Raw genomic sequence first — 19163 nt, 5'->3', positions numbered from 1 at the left:
CTAAACACACTGGAGGAGTCCTGACTCTACATCCTAAACACACTGGAGGAGTCCTGACTCTACATCCTAAACACACTGGAGGAGTCCTGACTCTACATCCTAAACACACTGGAGGAGTCCTGACTCTACATCCTAAACACACTGGAGGAGTCCTGACTCTACATCCTAAACACACTGGAGGAGTCCTGACTCTACATCCTAAACACACTGGAGGAGTCCTGACTCTACATCCTAAACACACTGGAGGAGTCCTGACTCTACATCCTAAACACACTGGAGGAGTCCTGACTCTACATCCTAAACACACTGGAGGAGTCCTGACTCTACATCCTAAACACACTGGAGGAGTCCTGACTCTACATCCTAAACACACTGGAGGAGTCCTGACTCTACATCCTAAACACACTGGAGGAGTCCTGACTCTACATCCTAAACACACTGGAGGAGTCCTGACTCTACATCCTAAACACACTGGAGGAGTCCTGACTCTACATCCTAAACACACTGGAGGAGTCCTGACTCTACATCCTAAACACACTGGAGGAGTCCTGACTCTACATCCTAAACACACTGGAGGAGTCCTGACTCTACATCCTAAACACACTGGAGGAGTCCTGACTCTACATCCTAAACACACTGGAGGAGTCCTGACTCTACATCCTAAACACACTGGAGGAGTCCTGACTCTACATCCTAAACACACTGGAGGAGTCCTGACTCTACATCCTAAACACACTGGAGGAGTCCTGACTCTACATCCTAAACACACTGGAGGAGTCCTGACTCTACATCCTAAACACACTGGAGGAGTCCTGACTCTACATCCTAAACACACTGGAGGAGTCCTGACTCTACATCCTAAACACACTGGAGGAGTCCTGACTCTACATCCTAAACACACTGGAGGAGTCCTGACTCTACATCCTAAACACACTGGAGGAGTCCTGACTCTACATCCTAAACACACTGGAGGAGTCCTGACTCTACATCCTAAACACACTGGAGGAGTCCTGACTCTACATCCTAAACACACTGGAGGAGTCCTGACTCTACATCCTAAACACACTGGAGGAGTCCTGACTCTACATCCTAAACACACTGGAGGAGTCCTGACTCTACATCCTAAACACACTGGAGGAGTCCTGACTCTACATCCTAAACACACTGGAGGAGTCCTGACTCTACATCCTAAACACACTGGAGGAGTCCTGACTCTACATCCTAAACACACTGGAGGAGTCCTGACTCTACATCCTAAACACACTGGAGGAGTCCTGACTCTACATCCTAAACACACTGGAGGAGTCCTGACTCTACATCCTAAACACACTGGAGGAGTCCTGACTCTACATCCTAAACACACTGGAGGAGTCCTGACTCTACATCCTAAACACACTGGAGGAGTCCTGACTCTACATCCTAAACACACTGGAGGAGTCCTGACTCTACATCCTAAACACACTGGAGGAGTCCTGACTCTACATCCTAAACACACTGGAGGAGTCCTGACTCTACATCCTAAACACACTGGAGGAGTCCTGACTCTACATCCTAAACACACTGGAGGAGTCCTGACTCTACATCCTAAACACACTGGAGGAGTCCTGACTCTACATCCTAAACACACTGGAGGAGTCCTGACTCTACATCCTAAACACACTGGAGGAGTCCTGACTCTACATCCTAAACACACTGGAGGAGTCCTGACTCTACATCCTAAACACACTGGAGGAGTCCTGACTCTACATCCTAAACACACTGGAGGAGTCCTGACTCTACATCCTAAACACACTGGAGGAGTCCTGACTCTACATCCTAAACACACTGGAGGAGTCCTGACTCTACATCCTAAACACACTGGAGGAGTCCTGACTCTACATCCTAAACACACTGGAGGAGTCCTGACTCTACATCCTAAACACACTGGAGGAGTCCTGACTCTACATCCTAAACACACTGGAGGAGTCCTGACTCTACATCCTAAACACACTGGAGGAGTCCTGACTCTACATCCTAAACACACTGGAGGAGTCCTGACTCTACATCCTAAACACACTGGAGGAGTCCTGACTCTACATCCTAAACACACTGGAGGAGTCCTGACTCTACATCCTAAACACACTGGAGGAGTCCTGACTCTACATCCTAAACACACTGGAGGAGTCCTGACTCTACATCCTAAACACACTGGAGGAGTCCTGACTCTACATCCTAAACACACTGGAGGAGTCCTGACTCTACATCCTAAACACACTGGAGGAGTCCTGACTCTACATCCTAAACACACTGGAGGAGTCCTGACTCTACATCCTAAACACACTGGAGGAGTCCTGACTCTACATCCTAAACACACTGGAGGAGTCCTGACTCTACATCCTAAACACACTGGAGGAGTCCTGACTCTACATCCTAAACACACTGGAGGAGTCCTGACTCTACATCCTAAACACACTGGAGGAGTCCTGACTCTACATCCTAAACACACTGGAGGAGTCCTGACTCTACATCCTAAACACACTGGAGGAGTCCTGACTCTACATCCTAAACACACTGGAGGAGTCCTGACTCTACATCCTAAACACACTGGAGGAGTCCTGACTCTACATCCTAAACACACTGGAGGAGTCCTGACTCTACATCCTAAACACACTGGAGGAGTCCTGACTCTACATCCTAAACACACTGGAGGAGTCCTGACTCTACATCCTAAACACACTGGAGGAGTCCTGACTCTACATCCTAAACACACTGGAGGAGTCCTGACTCTACATCCTAAACACACTGGAGGAGTCCTGACTCTACATCCTAAACACACTGGAGGAGTCCTGACTCTACATCCTAAACACACTGGAGGAGTCCTGACTCTACATCCTAAACACACTGGAGGAGTCCTGACTCTACATCCTAAACACACTGGAGGAGTCCTGACTCTACATCCTAAACACACTGGAGGAGTCCTGACTCTACATCCTAAACACACTGGAGGAGTCCTGACTCTACATCCTAAACACACTGGAGGAGTCCTGACTCTACATCCTAAACACACTGGAGGAGTCCTGACTCTACATCCTAAACACACTGGAGGAGTCCTGACTCTACATCCTAAACACACTGGAGGAGTCCTGACTCTACATCCTAAACACACTGGAGGAGTCCTGACTCTACATCCTAAACACACTGGAGGAGTCCTGACTCTACATCCTAAACACACTGGAGGAGTCCTGACTCTACATCCTAAACACACTGGAGGAGTCCTGACTCTACATCCTAAACACACTGGAGGAGTCCTGACTCTACATCCTAAACACACTGGAGGAGTCCTGACTCTACATCCTAAACACACTGGAGGAGTCCTGACTCTACATCCTAAACACACTGGAGGAGTCCTGACTCTACATCCTAAACACACTGGAGGAGTCCTGACTCTACATCCTAAACACACTGGAGGAGTCCTGACTCTACATCCTAAACACACTGGAGGAGTCCTGACTCTACATCCTAAACACACTGGAGGAGTCCTGACTCTACATCCTAAACACACTGGAGGAGTCCTGACTCTACATCCTAAACACACTGGAGGAGTCCTGACTCTACATCCTAAACACACTGGAGGAGTCCTGACTCTACATCCTAAACACACTGGAGGAGTCCTGACTCTACATCCTAAACACACTGGAGGAGTCCTGACTCTACATCCTAAACACACTGGAGGAGTCCTGACTCTACATCCTAAACACACTGGAGGAGTCCTGACTCTACATCCTAAACACACTGGAGGAGTCCTGACTCTACATCCTAAACACACTGGAGGAGTCCTGACTCTACATCCTAAACACACTGGAGGAGTCCTGACTCTACATCCTAAACACACTGGAGGAGTCCTGACTCTACATCCTAAACACACTGGAGGAGTCCTGACTCTACATCCTAAACACACTGGAGGAGTCCTGACTCTACATCCTAAACACACTGGAGGAGTCCTGACTCTACATCCTAAACACACTGGAGGAGTCCTGACTCTACATCCTAAACACACTGGAGGAGTCCTGACTCTACATCCTAAACACACTGGAGGAGTCCTGACTCTACATCCTAAACACACTGGAGGAGTCCTGACTCTACATCCTAAACACACTGGAGGAGTCCTGACTCTACATCCTAAACACACTGGAGGAGTCCTGACTCTACATCCTAAACACACTGGAGGAGTCCTGACTCTACATCCTAAACACACTGGAGGAGTCCTGACTCTACATCCTAAACACACTGGAGGAGTCCTGACTCTACATCCTAAACACACTGGAGGAGTCCTGACTCTACATCCTAAACACACTGGAGGAGTCCTGACTCTACATCCTAAACACACTGGAGGAGTCCTGACTCTACATCCTAAACACACTGGAGGAGTCCTGACTCTACATCCTAAACACACTGGAGGAGTCCTGACTCTACATCCTAAACACACTGGAGGAGTCCTGACTCTACATCCTAAACACACTGGAGGAGTCCTGACTCTACATCCTAAACACACTGGAGGAGTCCTGACTCTACATCCTAAACACACTGGAGGAGTCCTGACTCTACATCCTAAACACACTGGAGGAGTCCTGACTCTACATCCTAAACACACTGGAGGAGTCCTGACTCTACATCCTAAACACACTGGAGGAGTCCTGACTCTACATCCTAAACACACTGGAGGAGTCCTGACTCTACATCCTAAACACACTGGAGGAGTCCTGACTCTACATCCTAAACACACTGGAGGAGTCCTGACTCTACATCCTAAACACACTGGAGGAGTCCTGACTCTACATCCTAAACACACTGGAGGAGTCCTGACTCTACATCCTAAACACACTGGAGGAGTCCTGACTCTACATCCTAAACACACTGGAGGAGTCCTGACTCTACATCCTAAACACACTGGAGGAGTCCTGACTCTACATCCTAAACACACTGGAGGAGTCCTGACTCTACATCCTAAACACACTGGAGGAGTCCTGACTCTACATCCTAAACACACTGGAGGAGTCCTGACTCTACATCCTAAACACACTGGAGGAGTCCTGACTCTACATCCTAAACACACTGGAGGAGTCCTGACTCTACATCCTAAACACACTGGAGGAGTCCTGACTCTACATCCTAAACACACTGGAGGAGTCCTGACTCTACATCCTAAACACACTGGAGGAGTCCTGACTCTACATCCTAAACACACTGGAGGAGTCCTGACTCTACATCCTAAACACACTGGAGGAGTCCTGACTCTACATCCTAAACACACTGGAGGAGTCCTGACTCTACATCCTAAACACACTGGAGGAGTCCTGACTCTACATCCTAAACACACTGGAGGAGTCCTGACTCTACATCCTAAACACACTGGAGGAGTCCTGACTCTACATCCTAAACACACTGGAGGAGTCCTGACTCTACATCCTAAACACACTGGAGGAGTCCTGACTCTACATCCTAAACACACTGGAGGAGTCCTGACTCTACATCCTAAACACACTGGAGGAGTCCTGACTCTACATCCTAAACACACTGGAGGAGTCCTGACTCTACATCCTAAACACACTGGAGGAGTCCTGACTCTACATCCTAAACACACTGGAGGAGTCCTGACTCTACATCCTAAACACACTGGAGGAGTCCTGACTCTACATCCTAAACACACTGGAGGAGTCCTGACTCTACATCCTAAACACACTGGAGGAGTCCTGACTCTACATCCTAAACACACTGGAGGAGTCCTGACTCTACATCCTAAACACACTGGAGGAGTCCTGACTCTACATCCTAAACACACTGGAGGAGTCCTGACTCTACATCCTAAACACACTGGAGGAGTCCTGACTCTACATCCTAAACACACTGGAGGAGTCCTGACTCTACATCCTAAACACACTGGAGGAGTCCTGACTCTACATCCTAAACACACTGGAGGAGTCCTGACTCTACATCCTAAACACACTGGAGGAGTCCTGACTCTACATCCTAAACACACTGGAGGAGTCCTGACTCTACATCCTAAACACACTGGAGGAGTCCTGACTCTACATCCTAAACACACTGGAGGAGTCCTGACTCTACATCCTAAACACACTGGAGGAGTCCTGACTCTACATCCTAAACACACTGGAGGAGTCCTGACTCTACATCCTAAACACACTGGAGGAGTCCTGACTCTACATCCTAAACACACTGGAGGAGTCCTGACTCTACATCCTAAACACACTGGAGGAGTCCTGACTCTACATCCTAAACACACTGGAGGAGTCCTGACTCTACATCCTAAACACACTGGAGGAGTCCTGACTCTACATCCTAAACACACTGGAGGAGTCCTGACTCTACATCCTAAACACACTGGAGGAGTCCTGACTCTACATCCTAAACACACTGGAGGAGTCCTGACTCTACATCCTAAACACACTGGAGGAGTCCTGACTCTACATCCTAAACACACTGGAGGAGTCCTGACTCTACATCCTAAACACACTGGAGGAGTCCTGACTCTACATCCTAAACACACTGGAGGAGTCCTGACTCTACATCCTAAACACACTGGAGGAGTCCTGACTCTACATCCTAAACACACTGGAGGAGTCCTGACTCTACATCCTAAACACACTGGAGGAGTCCTGACTCTACATCCTAAACACACTGGAGGAGTCCTGACTCTACATCCTAAACACACTGGAGGAGTCCTGACTCTACATCCTAAACACACTGGAGGAGTCCTGACTCTACATCCTAAACACACTGGAGGAGTCCTGACTCTACATCCTAAACACACTGGAGGAGTCCTGACTCTACATCCTAAACACACTGGAGGAGTCCTGACTCTACATCCTAAACACACTGGAGGAGTCCTGACTCTACATCCTAAACACACTGGAGGAGTCCTGACTCTACATCCTAAACACACTGGAGGAGTCCTGACTCTACATCCTAAACACACTGGAGGAGTCCTGACTCTACATCCTAAACACACTGGAGGAGTCCTGACTCTACATCCTAAACACACTGGAGGAGTCCTGACTCTACATCCTAAACACACTGGAGGAGTCCTGACTCTACATCCTAAACACACTGGAGGAGTCCTGACTCTACATCCTAAACACACTGGAGGAGTCCTGACTCTACATCCTAAACACACTGGAGGAGTCCTGACTCTACATCCTAAACACACTGGAGGAGTCCTGACTCTACATCCTAAACACACTGGAGGAGTCCTGACTCTACATCCTAAACACACTGGAGGAGTCCTGACTCTACATCCTAAACACACTGGAGGAGTCCTGACTCTACATCCTAAACACACTGGAGGAGTCCTGACTCTACATCCTAAACACACTGGAGGAGTCCTGACTCTACATCCTAAACACACTGGAGGAGTCCTGACTCTACATCCTAAACACACTGGAGGAGTCCTGACTCTACATCCTAAACACACTGGAGGAGTCCTGACTCTACATCCTAAACACACTGGAGGAGTCCTGACTCTACATCCTAAACACACTGGAGGAGTCCTGACTCTACATCCTAAACACACTGGAGGAGTCCTGACTCTACATCCTAAACACACTGGAGGAGTCCTGACTCTACATCCTAAACACACTGGAGGAGTCCTGACTCTACATCCTAAACACACTGGAGGAGTCCTGACTCTACATCCTAAACACACTGGAGGAGTCCTGACTCTACATCCTAAACACACTGGAGGAGTCCTGACTCTACATCCTAACACACACTGGAGGAGTCCTGACTCTACATCCTAAACACACTGGAGGAGTCCTGACTCTACATCCTAAACACACTGGAGGAGTCCTGACTCTACATCCTAAACACACTGGAGGAGTCCTGACTCTACATCCTAAACACACTGGAGGAGTCCTGACTCTACATCCTAAACACACTGGAGGAGTCCTGACTCTACATCCTAAACACACTGGAGGAGTCCTGACTCTACATCCTAAACACACTGGAGGAGTCCTGACTCTACATCCTAAACACACTGGAGGAGTCCTGACTCTACATCCTAAACACACTGGAGGAGTCCTGACTCTACATCCTAAACACACTGGAGGAGTCCTGACTCTACATCCTAAACACACTGGAGGAGTCCTGACTCTACATCCTAAACACACTGGAGGAGTCCTGACTCTACATCCTAAACACACTGGAGGAGTCCTGACTCTACATCCTAAACACACTGGAGGAGTCCTGACTCTACATCCTAAACACACTGGAGGAGTCCTGACTCTACATCCTAAACACACTGGAGGAGTCCTGACTCTACATCCTAAACACACTGGAGGAGTCCTGACTCTACATCCTAAACACACTGGAGGAGTCCTGACTCTACATCCTAAACACACTGGAGGAGTCCTGACTCTACATCCTAAACACACTGGAGGAGTCCTGACTCTACATCCTAAACACACTGGAGGAGTCCTGACTCTACATCCTAAACACACTGGAGGAGTCCTGACTCTACATCCTAAACACACTGGAGGAGTCCTGACTCTACATCCTAAACACACTGGAGGAGTCCTGACTCTACATCCTAAACACACTGGAGGAGTCCTGACTCTACATCCTAAACACACTGGAGGAGTCCTGACTCTACATCCTAAACACACTGGAGGAGTCCTGACTCTACATCCTAAACACACTGGAGGAGTCCTGACTCTACATCCTAAACACACTGGAGGAGTCCTGACTCTACATCCTAAACACACTGGAGGAGTCCTGACTCTACATCCTAAACACACTGGAGGAGTCCTGACTCTACATCCTAAACACACTGGAGGAGTCCTGACTCTACATCCTAAACACACTGGAGGAGTCCTGACTCTACATCCTAAACACACTGGAGGAGTCCTGACTCTACATCCTAAACACACTGGAGGAGTCCTGACTCTACATCCTAAACACACTGGAGGAGTCCTGACTCTACATCCTAAACACACTGGAGGAGTCCTGACTCTACATCCTAAACACACTGGAGGAGTCCTGACTCTACATCCTAAACACACTGGAGGAGTCCTGACTCTACATCCTAAACACACTGGAGGAGTCCTGACTCTACATCCTAAACACACTGGAGGAGTCCTGACTCTACATCCTAAACACACTGGAGGAGTCCTGACTCTACATCCTAAACACACTGGAGGAGTCCTGACTCTACATCCTAAACACACTGGAGGAGTCCTGACTCTACATCCTAAACACACTGGAGGAGTCCTGACTCTACATCCTAAACACACTGGAGGAGTCCTGACTCTACATCCTAAACACACTGGAGGAGTCCTGACTCTACATCCTAAACACACTGGAGGAGTCCTGACTCTACATCCTAAACACACTGGAGGAGTCCTGACTCTACATCCTAAACACACTGGAGGAGTCCTGACTCTACATCCTAAACACACTGGAGGAGTCCTGACTCTACATCCTAAACACACTGGAGGAGTCCTGACTCTACATCCTAAACACACTGGAGGAGTCCTGACTCTACATCCTAAACACACTGGAGGAGTCCTGACTCTACATCCTAAACACACTGGAGGAGTCCTGACTCTACATCCTAAACACACTGGAGGAGTCCTGACTCTACATCCTAAACACACTGGAGGAGTCCTGACTCTACATCCTAAACACACTGGAGGAGTCCTGACTCTACATCCTAAACACACTGGAGGAGTCCTGACTCTACATCCTAAACACACTGGAGGAGTCCTGACTCTACATCCTAAACACACTGGAGGAGTCCTGACTCTACATCCTAAACACACTGGAGGAGTCCTGACTCTACATCCTAAACACACTGGAGGAGTCCTGACTCTACATCCTAAACACACTGGAGGAGTCCTGACTCTACATCCTAAACACACTGGAGGAGTCCTGACTCTACATCCTAAACACACTGGAGGAGTCCTGACTCTACATCCTAAACACACTGGAGGAGTCCTGACTCTACATCCTAAACACACTGGAGGAGTCCTGACTCTACATCCTAAACACACTGGAGGAGTCCTGACTCTACATCCTAAACACACTGGAGGAGTCCTGACTCTACATCCTAAACACACTGGAGGAGTCCTGACTCTACATCCTAAACACACTGGAGGAGTCCTGACTCTACATCCTAAACACACTGGAGGAGTCCTGACTCTACATCCTAAACACACTGGAGGAGTCCTGACTCTACATCCTAAACACACTGGAGGAGTCCTGACTCTACATCCTAAACACACTGGAGGAGTCCTGACTCTACATCCTAAACACACTGGAGGAGTCCTGACTCTACATCCTAAACACACTGGAGGAGTCCTGACTCTACATCCTAAACACACTGGAGGAGTCCTGACTCTACATCCTAAACACACTGGAGGAGTCCTGACTCTACATCCTAAACACACTGGAGGAGTCCTGACTCTACATCCTAAACACACTGGAGGAGTCCTGACTCTACATCCTAAACACACTGGAGGAGTCCTGACTCTACATCCTAAACACACTGGAGGAGTCCTGACTCTACATCCTAAACACACTGGAGGAGTCCTGACTCTACATCCTAAACACACTGGAGGAGTCCTGACTCTACATCCTAAACACACTGGAGGAGTCCTGACTCTACATCCTAAACACACTGGAGGAGTCCTGACTCTACATCCTAAACACACTGGAGGAGTCCTGACTCTACATCCTAAACACACTGGAGGAGTCCTGACTCTACATCCTAAACACACTGGAGGAGTCCTGACTCTACATCCTAAACACACTGGAGGAGTCCTGACTCTACATCCTAAACACACTGGAGGAGTCCTGACTCTACATCCTAAACACACTGGAGGAGTCCTGACTCTACCTCCTAAACACACTGGAGGAGTCCTGACTCTACATCCTAAACACACTGGAGGAGTCCTGACTCTACATCCTAAACACACTGGAGGAGTCCTGACTCTACATCCTAAACACACTGGAGGAGTCCTGACTCTACATCCTAAACACACTGGAGGAGTCCTGACTCTACATCCTAAACACACTGGAGGAGTCCTGACTCTACATCCTAAACACACTGGAGGAGTCCTGACTCTACATCCTAAACACACTGGAGGAGTCCTGACTCTACATCCTAAACACACTGGAGGAGTCCTGACTCTACATCCTAAACACACTGGAGGAGTCCTGACTCTACATCCTAAACACACTGGAGGAGTCCTGACTCTACATCCTAAACACACTGGAGGAGTCCTGACTCTACATCCTAAACACACTGGAGGAGTCCTGACTCTACATCCTAAACACACTGGAGGAGTCCTGACTCTACATCCTAAACACACTGGAGGAGTCCTGACTCTACATCCTAAACACACTGGAGGAGTCCTGACTCTACATCCTAAACACACTGGAGGAGTCCTGACTCTACATCCTAAACACACACTGGAGGAGTCCTGACTCTACATCCTAAACACACTGGAGGAGTCCTGACTCTACATCCTAAACACACTGGAGGAGTCCTGACTCTACATCCTAAACACACTGGAGGAGCCCTGACTCTACATCCTAAACACACTGGAGGAGTCCTGACTCTACATCCTAAACACACACTGGAGGAGTCCTGACTCTACATCCTAAACACACTGGAGGAGTCCTGACTCTACATCCTAAACACACTGGAGGAGTCCTGACTCTACATCCTAAACACACTGGAGGAGTCCTGACTCTACATCCTAAACACACTGGAGGAGTCCTGACTCTACATCCTAAACACACTGGAGGAGTCCTGACTCTACATCCTAAACACACTGGAGGAGTCCTGACTCTACATCCTAAACACACTGGAGGAGTCCTGACTCTACATCCTAAACACACACTGGAGGAGTCCTGACTCTACCTCCTAAACACACTGGAGGAGTCCTGACTCTACATCCTAAACACACTGGAGGAGTCCTGACTCTACATCCTAAACACACTGGAGGAGTCCTGACTCTACATCCTAAACACACACTGGAGGAGTCCTGACTGGGTTTTTCTAGGAATAGTATCAGTGTTTTTGAAGTTTTATTAGTCTTATATACCGCATACGCGCAGTATAAATCATCTAACAACCTTCCTTCTCCACAATGCAACAACAATAAGAACTAGTAAAACATTTGAATTTAATAGGAACATAAAGTAAATGTCTCAGTAGAATAGAATAAACATTTTATCGTCAGTATAATACAGGAAGGCACAATTTATAGTCCAATATTTACACATGTATCAGGGAAAGGGGGGATTGAGTGGCAAGTGTTTTAATTGAGCAGTATAATAATATATAAATAATATAATATTGTAATTAGAGTCTGGTAGCAGCAGTTGTGTGTGTGTGTGGCGTGTGTGTGTGTGGCGTGTGTGTGTGTGTGTGTGTGTGTGTGTGTGTGTGTGTGTGTGTGTGTGTGTGTGTGTGTGTGTGTGGCGTGTGTGTGTGTGTGTGTGTGGCGTGTGTGTGTGTGTGTGTGTGTGTGTGTGTGTGTGTGTGTGTGTGTGTGTGTGTGTGTGTTTTCTAAGGGAGAATCAGAACAGGTGGTCAGTCCAGTTCAGGTGTTCAGCAGTCTGATATTTTATACATTTACATTTTAGTCATTTAGCAGACGCTCTTATCCAGGCTTGTTCATAGAAACTGTCTCTGAGCCTGTTGGTATCAGCCATCATGCTCCGATACCGGCTGCCCGACTGTAAGGGAGAAAACAGCTTGTGGATGGTCCTTGATGATGCTGCAGGCCTTAATCAGGCACCGTTTCAAGTAGACATCCTGGATGTCTTCACCACCTGTCGGTGGACCTTTCGGTCGTGGACATTATCAATACCCGTACCAGGCCATGTTGCAACCGGTCAGGAAGCTCTCGATGGTGCAGAGGTAGTATTTGGAGAGTATGTGTTACTCATGGAGTAGTCTCAGTGTGTGTTGGAGTGGTATCAGTATGGGTTGGAGTGGCCTCAGTATGGGTTGGAGTAGTATCAGTATATGTTGGAGTAGTCTCAGTATGTGTTGGAGTCGTCTCAGTATGTGTTGGAGTAGTATCAGTATGTGTTGGAGTAGTATCAGTATGTGTTGGAGTAGTCTCAGTATGTGTTGGAGTAGTCTCAGTATGTGTTGGAGTAGTATCAGTATGTGTTGGAGTAGTATCAGTATGTGTTGGAGTAGTATCAGTATGTGTTGGAGTAGTATCAGTATGTGTTGGAGTTGTATCAGTATTTTGGAGTAGTATCAGTAAATGTGTTGGAGTAGTATCAGTAAATGTGTTGGAGTAGTATCAGTAAATGTGTTGGAGTGGTGTCAGTAAATGTGTTGGAGTGGTGTCAGTAAATGTGTTGGAGTAGTCTCAGTAAATGTGTTGGAGTAGTCTCAGTAAATGTGTTGGAGTAGTCTCAGTAAATGTGTTGGAGTAGTATCAGTATGTGTTGGAGTAGTATCAGTATGTGTTGGAGTGGTGTCAGTAAATGTGTTGGAGTGGTGTCAGTATGTGTTGGAGTTGTATCAGTAAATGTGTTGGAGTAGTCTCAGTATGTGTTGCTCATGGAGTAGTATCAGTAGTGATGTAATCTGTGTCATAGTGCAGCTTGTGCTGATTCAAATACAGGACATTGTGCTCATCAATGTTTCCCAATGTGGACACAACGCTAGAGTCCTGCATCAGGTCAGATACCTACTGTCCCCACAGTCAGCCAACAAAAGATCAATGTTTCCCAATGTGGACACACAACGCTAGAGTCCTGCATCAGGTCAGATACCTACGGTCCCCACAGTCAGCCAACAAAAGATCAATGTTTCCCAATGTGGACACACAACGCTAGAGTCCTGCATCAGGTCAGATACCTACGGTCCCCACAGTCGGCCAACAAAAGATCAATGTTTCCCAATGTGGACACAACGCTAGAGTCCTGCATCAGGTCAGATACCTACTGTCCCCACAGTCAGCCAACAAAAGATCAATGTTTCCCAATGTGGACACACAACGCTAGAGTCCTGCATCAGGTCAGATACCTACTGTCCCCACAGTCAGCCAACAAAAGATCAATGTTTCCCAATGTGGACACACAACGCTAGAGTCCTGCATCAGGTCAGATACCTACTGTCCCCACAGTCAGCCAACAAAAGATCAATGTTTCCCAATGTGGACACAACGCTAGAGTCCTGCATCAGGTCAGATACCTACTGTCCCCACAGTCAGCCAACAAAAGATCAATGTTTCCCAATGTGGACACACAACGCTAGAGTCCTGCATCAGGTCAGATACCTACTGTCCCCACACTCAGCCAACAAAAGATCAATGTTTCCCAATGTGGACACAACGCTAGAGTCCTGCATCAGGTCAGATACCTACGGTCCCCACAGTCGGCCAACAAAAGATCAATGTTTCCCAATGTGGACACACAACGCTAGAGTCCTGCATCAGGTCAGATACCTACGGTCCCCACAGTCAGCCAACAAAAGATCAATGTTTCCCAATGTGGACACAACGCTAGAGTCCTGCATCAGGTCAGATACCTACTGTCCCCACAGTCAGCCAACAAAAGATCAATGTTTCCCAATGTGGACACACAACGCTAGAGTCCTGCATCAGGTCAGATACCTACGGTCCCCACAGTCGGCCAACAAAAGATCAATGTTTCCCAATGTGGACACAACGCTAGAGTCCTGCATCAGGTCAGATACCTACGGTCCCCACAGTCGGCCAACAAAAGTATCAGCTGGCGGGAGAAATGAAAACATTCTTTCAACCCGCGGGTCGGCTCGCGGATCAGAATTGAGTTATTTCTGGTCGTAAACATTTTAAATCAAGATAATAAAAAAAATACAATCCCAGGAACTGTGTTGAATTATGTTGCAGATTCCATACTGGCTAAGTGATGGGTGAGGTGGACGTAGCCTAGGCTACCAGCCACGCAACAACAACGAGAGAGTGGAGCAGGGAACTGTCCATTAGTAGGGTATTTGTGTGGTGCTGAAACATTGAGGAGAAAAATCTGTCCTGATATCGGATATCGGGTAGGGCACGGAATTGATGTGGTCGACGCGGGGCAGGTGCGGCTCCAAAACCATACCCGTGCAGGACCCAAGGGCGCACAGATACACACACACACACACACACACACACACACACACACACACACACACACACACACACACACACACACACACACACACACACACACACACTTAACTGTTTGTTGTTGTGTCTCCTATAGGATGTATCTGGGATGCCAGCTGTGTGCCGGGCCGTGGCAGAAGGAGGGTTGGGCTTCGACTACCGTCTGGCCATGGCTATTCCGGATAAATGGATCCAGGTGAGAATCTCTCTACTCCCCATCTGATCATGTATTACCATACCTTCCTATTTTCATACTTGACTGACTGGGTTTGAACCTAGTCTCCTGCGAACCACAAAACTGTCTTTAAACTGGGTTTAAACAATAGTCCAGCTCTGACACCACCCAGAGTTTTTCCGCTTGCAGTTGATAGTGGTGTGATTCACGGAAAGAAAAGCGTCCGACCGAGCAGTCAGATTGCCCCAAACTCTAATTCGCCTATAAGTGACGGTACTTTAGTCCCGCATATCAGTAATGTAAACCACCTTGACCATGCTGTGTTATAGCCTAGGCATTATCCTTGTGAACTCATATCTAATCACTTGAGCATCGTTTACCCTATGTGTTACATCTGCTACCCTTTCCTGGTTTGTAATGAACTAATTAGGGGTTCAAGCAGTAAAACCATATTATGTTTCTTCTGGTTCATCATTATTGTTATTATACCGGTTCTTCCTATGTGGAAAATGAACATGCAAATTCCCGTGAGATGGTAAGGCAGAGGAGGTTGCAACTTGACGTGATGCCAAAGGCCCATAGTCCACACCCTCTAATGCAATACCATGCCAATTGTTCACAAGGTATCGCTATAACAGGTTATTGGAATTGCAAACTTTGATGACCTTGTGCGTACTGTCGGTCCCTCTTCTCACAAGGAACAAATTTGCCTCAAGGACCCATATGGTCGGCCATGATGGAATATCCACCATTTTCGATTTTGTGAAAAACACTTCAATTACATCTCCTCCGGAACCACAGGGCCGATCTCGATGAACCTTGACATATGGAATCTATGGATGAAGGTCTCACCAACGCTATACTTTCCACACTATGCATGTTAAACAACATGACCAATAGACTGGCACATTAACGCATAGAAATCAGACCTAGATATTAGTACGACAGCGTTGATGGAAACAGGAAATACCGCTATCATTTGATAAATGTCGACAAACAAGTTGTTAGTTCGACACGGTGAGATCTTTTTGAGTCGATGAAATTAATAATTTGCAAGAAATGTCAATGGAAATGCCTTTTAATGCGCAAATATTGATACAATAGCGATGATATGATATGTTGTACTACTACTATTATGACGTGTGAAAGCTTTACGAGTTTATAGGCAGATATACTATATATTCAAAAGTATGTGGACACCCCTTCAAATGAGTGGATTCGGCTATTTCAGCCACACCCGTTGCTGACAGGTGTATAAAATCGACCACACAGCCATGCAATCTCCATAGACAAACATTGGCAGTAGAGTGGCCTTACTGAAGAGCTCAGTGAATTTCAAATGTGTCATAGGATGCCACCTTTCCAACAAGTCAGTTTGTCACATTTTTGCCCTGCTAGAGCTGCCCCCGGTCAACTATAAGTGCTGTTAAGTGGAAACGTCTAGGAGCAACAACGGCTCAGCCGCTTAGTGGTAGGCCACACAAGCTCACAGAACAGGACCGCCAAGTGCTGAAGAGCGTAAAAACCACAAGAATTGCTCGTCGTGAGTTTCACAAAATGGGTTTCCATGGCCGAGCAGCTGCACACAAAGATCACCATGTGCAATGCCAAGCGTCGGCTGGAGTAAAATAAGTTCTGATGAGCTTCACGTTGATGGACAGTGATGAGCTTCACGGTGATGGACGGTGATGAGCTTCACGGTGATGGACGGTGATGAGCTTCACGGTGATGGACGGTGATGAGCTTCACGTTGATGGACAGTGATGAGCTTCACGGTGATGGACGGTGATGAGCTTCACGGTGATGGACGGTGATGAGCTTCACGTTGATGGACAGTGATGAGCTTCACGGTGATGGACGGTGATGAGCTTCACGGTGATGGACGGTGATGAGCTTCACGGTGATGGACGGTGATGAGCTTCACGTTGATGGACAGTGATGAGCTTCACGGTGATGGACGGTGATGAGCTTCACGGTGATGGACGGTGATGAGCTTCACGTTGATGGACAGTGATGAGCTTCACGGTGATGGACGGTGATGAGCTTCACGGTGATGGACGGTGATGAGCTTCACGTTGATGGACAGTGATGAGCTTCACGGTGATGGACGGTGATGAGCTTCACGGTGATGGACGGTGATGAGCTTCACGTTGATGGACGGTGATGAACTTCACGGTGATGGACGGTGATGAGCTTCACGGTGATGGACGGTGATGAACTTCACGGTGATGGACGGTGATGAGCTTCATGATGATGAGCTTGGTATTATGGTATTATTTGAATGCTGTTGACATGATGATCGATGCTTGGCTGCCAATTATAAAATTTAAATTCAATTGATCTTATCTATATGCCATCATATAACCCACCCTGCCCACTTCATCAGTGAACTGTTGTCTTGAGAGCATGAGCCAAAAGCAGATTGGGCAAATTTGTGATTTATCACAAACAGTTTTTGTGACAAAACCATCCACAGAGTTGAAAATGCGATGGAAACCCATTTAACTTGTGTTTATTATTCGGTACAGGGGAATTTAACCACACAAGTGATTTCTATGTGCACTTTGTCATCACACAAAGTCTTTTATTCTATGTGCACTTTGTCATCACACAAAGTCTTTTATCTGCAACAAGTCTGTTTGATGGAAGCACACCTTTTGTGGGAAAGATTTTAGAATATTCACATGAAAATCTATTGCCAATTGGATGGAAACCTAGCTAAAGAGAGAGGAAAAAGACATCGAAAGATCAAATCAAAAAGAGAGCGTGGGAGAGAGAGAACGGGAGAGAGAGAGAACGGGGGAGAGAGAGAACGGGAGAGAGAGAGAACCGGGGAGAGAGAAGGGGAGAGAGAGTTAACCGGGGAGAGAGAACGGGGTAGAGAGAGCTGGAGAGAGAGAGCTGGAGAGAGAGAGCTGGAGAGAGAGAGCTGGAGAGAGAGAATGGGAGAGAGCGAGCGGGGGGGAGAGAGAACGGGGGAGAGAGAACGGGGGAGAGAGAACGGGAGAGAGAGAGAACCGGGGAGAGAGAAGGGGAGAGAGAGAGAACCGGGGAGAGAGAACGGGAGAGAGAGTTAACCGGGGAGAGAGAACGGGGTAGAGAGAGCTGGAGAGAGAGAGCTGGAGAGAGAGAGCTGGAGAGAGAGAGCTGGAGAGAGAGAGCTGGAGAGAGAGAATGGGAGAGAGCGAGCGGGGGGGAGAGAGAACGGGGGAGAGAGAACGGGGGAGAGAGAACGGGGGAGAGAGAACGGCGACAGGGGACATGTCGGTATAGATGAAACACACTGCTATTTTTAGACGGCGTACAGTTGCTTTGCTTTTTTGAATTGCCTTGTTGTCAAGAGTTAAAACATACAGTATTGTTCGATAACAATGAAGATGTTTGATGCTTATGCACTCGTTAATTTTCCTCCAAACCCGATTCTAAGCCCAGTGTGGGTTACTGGTGTATGCATATTTATGACAGAATGCGCGTACTTACCAAATGTTACCCAACTGGAAGGTTGGCGTTTATTGTCATGAATCTCGCCCTGTAGATAGAACTGAGAGAGATCTGTTTCGGTCAGCTGAGAAGGTCAGCTTAAAAGTCAAAAATTGTCTGTTGGGAAAAAATGTATGAAAACAAATGATGAGCTTTTGAATCTTAATTTTAAGGCTAGGCGTTAGGCTTAGCAGTGTGATTTAAGGTTAAGTTTAAAATCAGATTTCATGACTTTGTCGCTGTGACAGATAGTGACCACTCTGCAGAGCTGCCTCCAGCGCGAGGGACACGCCTGCCTTACTCCTTATATACCTGTTGACCAGAGATCTAGAGGCCTGGGTCGACAGACC

General features: G+C 47.4%; 1 protein-coding gene across 1 annotated transcript in view; it reads left to right on the top strand.

Annotated features, from left to right (window-relative positions):
• The window catches only part of LOC106581537 (1,4-alpha-glucan-branching enzyme), a 323607-nt gene that overhangs the window by 162145 nt on the left and 142299 nt on the right, over window positions 1–19163 (top strand). The window contains exon 10 of the mRNA XM_045704110.2: window positions 15256–15354. Coding sequence (XP_045560066.1) covers window positions 15256–15354 — 99 coding nt within the window. The remainder of the gene's footprint in view (window positions 1–15255; window positions 15355–19163) is intronic.

The sequence above is a fragment of the Salmo salar genome, chromosome 20, assembly GCF_965601325.2.
Source record: "Salmo salar chromosome 20, fSalSal1, whole genome shotgun sequence".
Lineage (NCBI taxonomy): Eukaryota > Metazoa > Chordata > Actinopteri > Salmoniformes > Salmonidae > Salmo > Salmo salar.
This window is presented reverse-complemented; position numbering and strand designations above follow the sequence as displayed.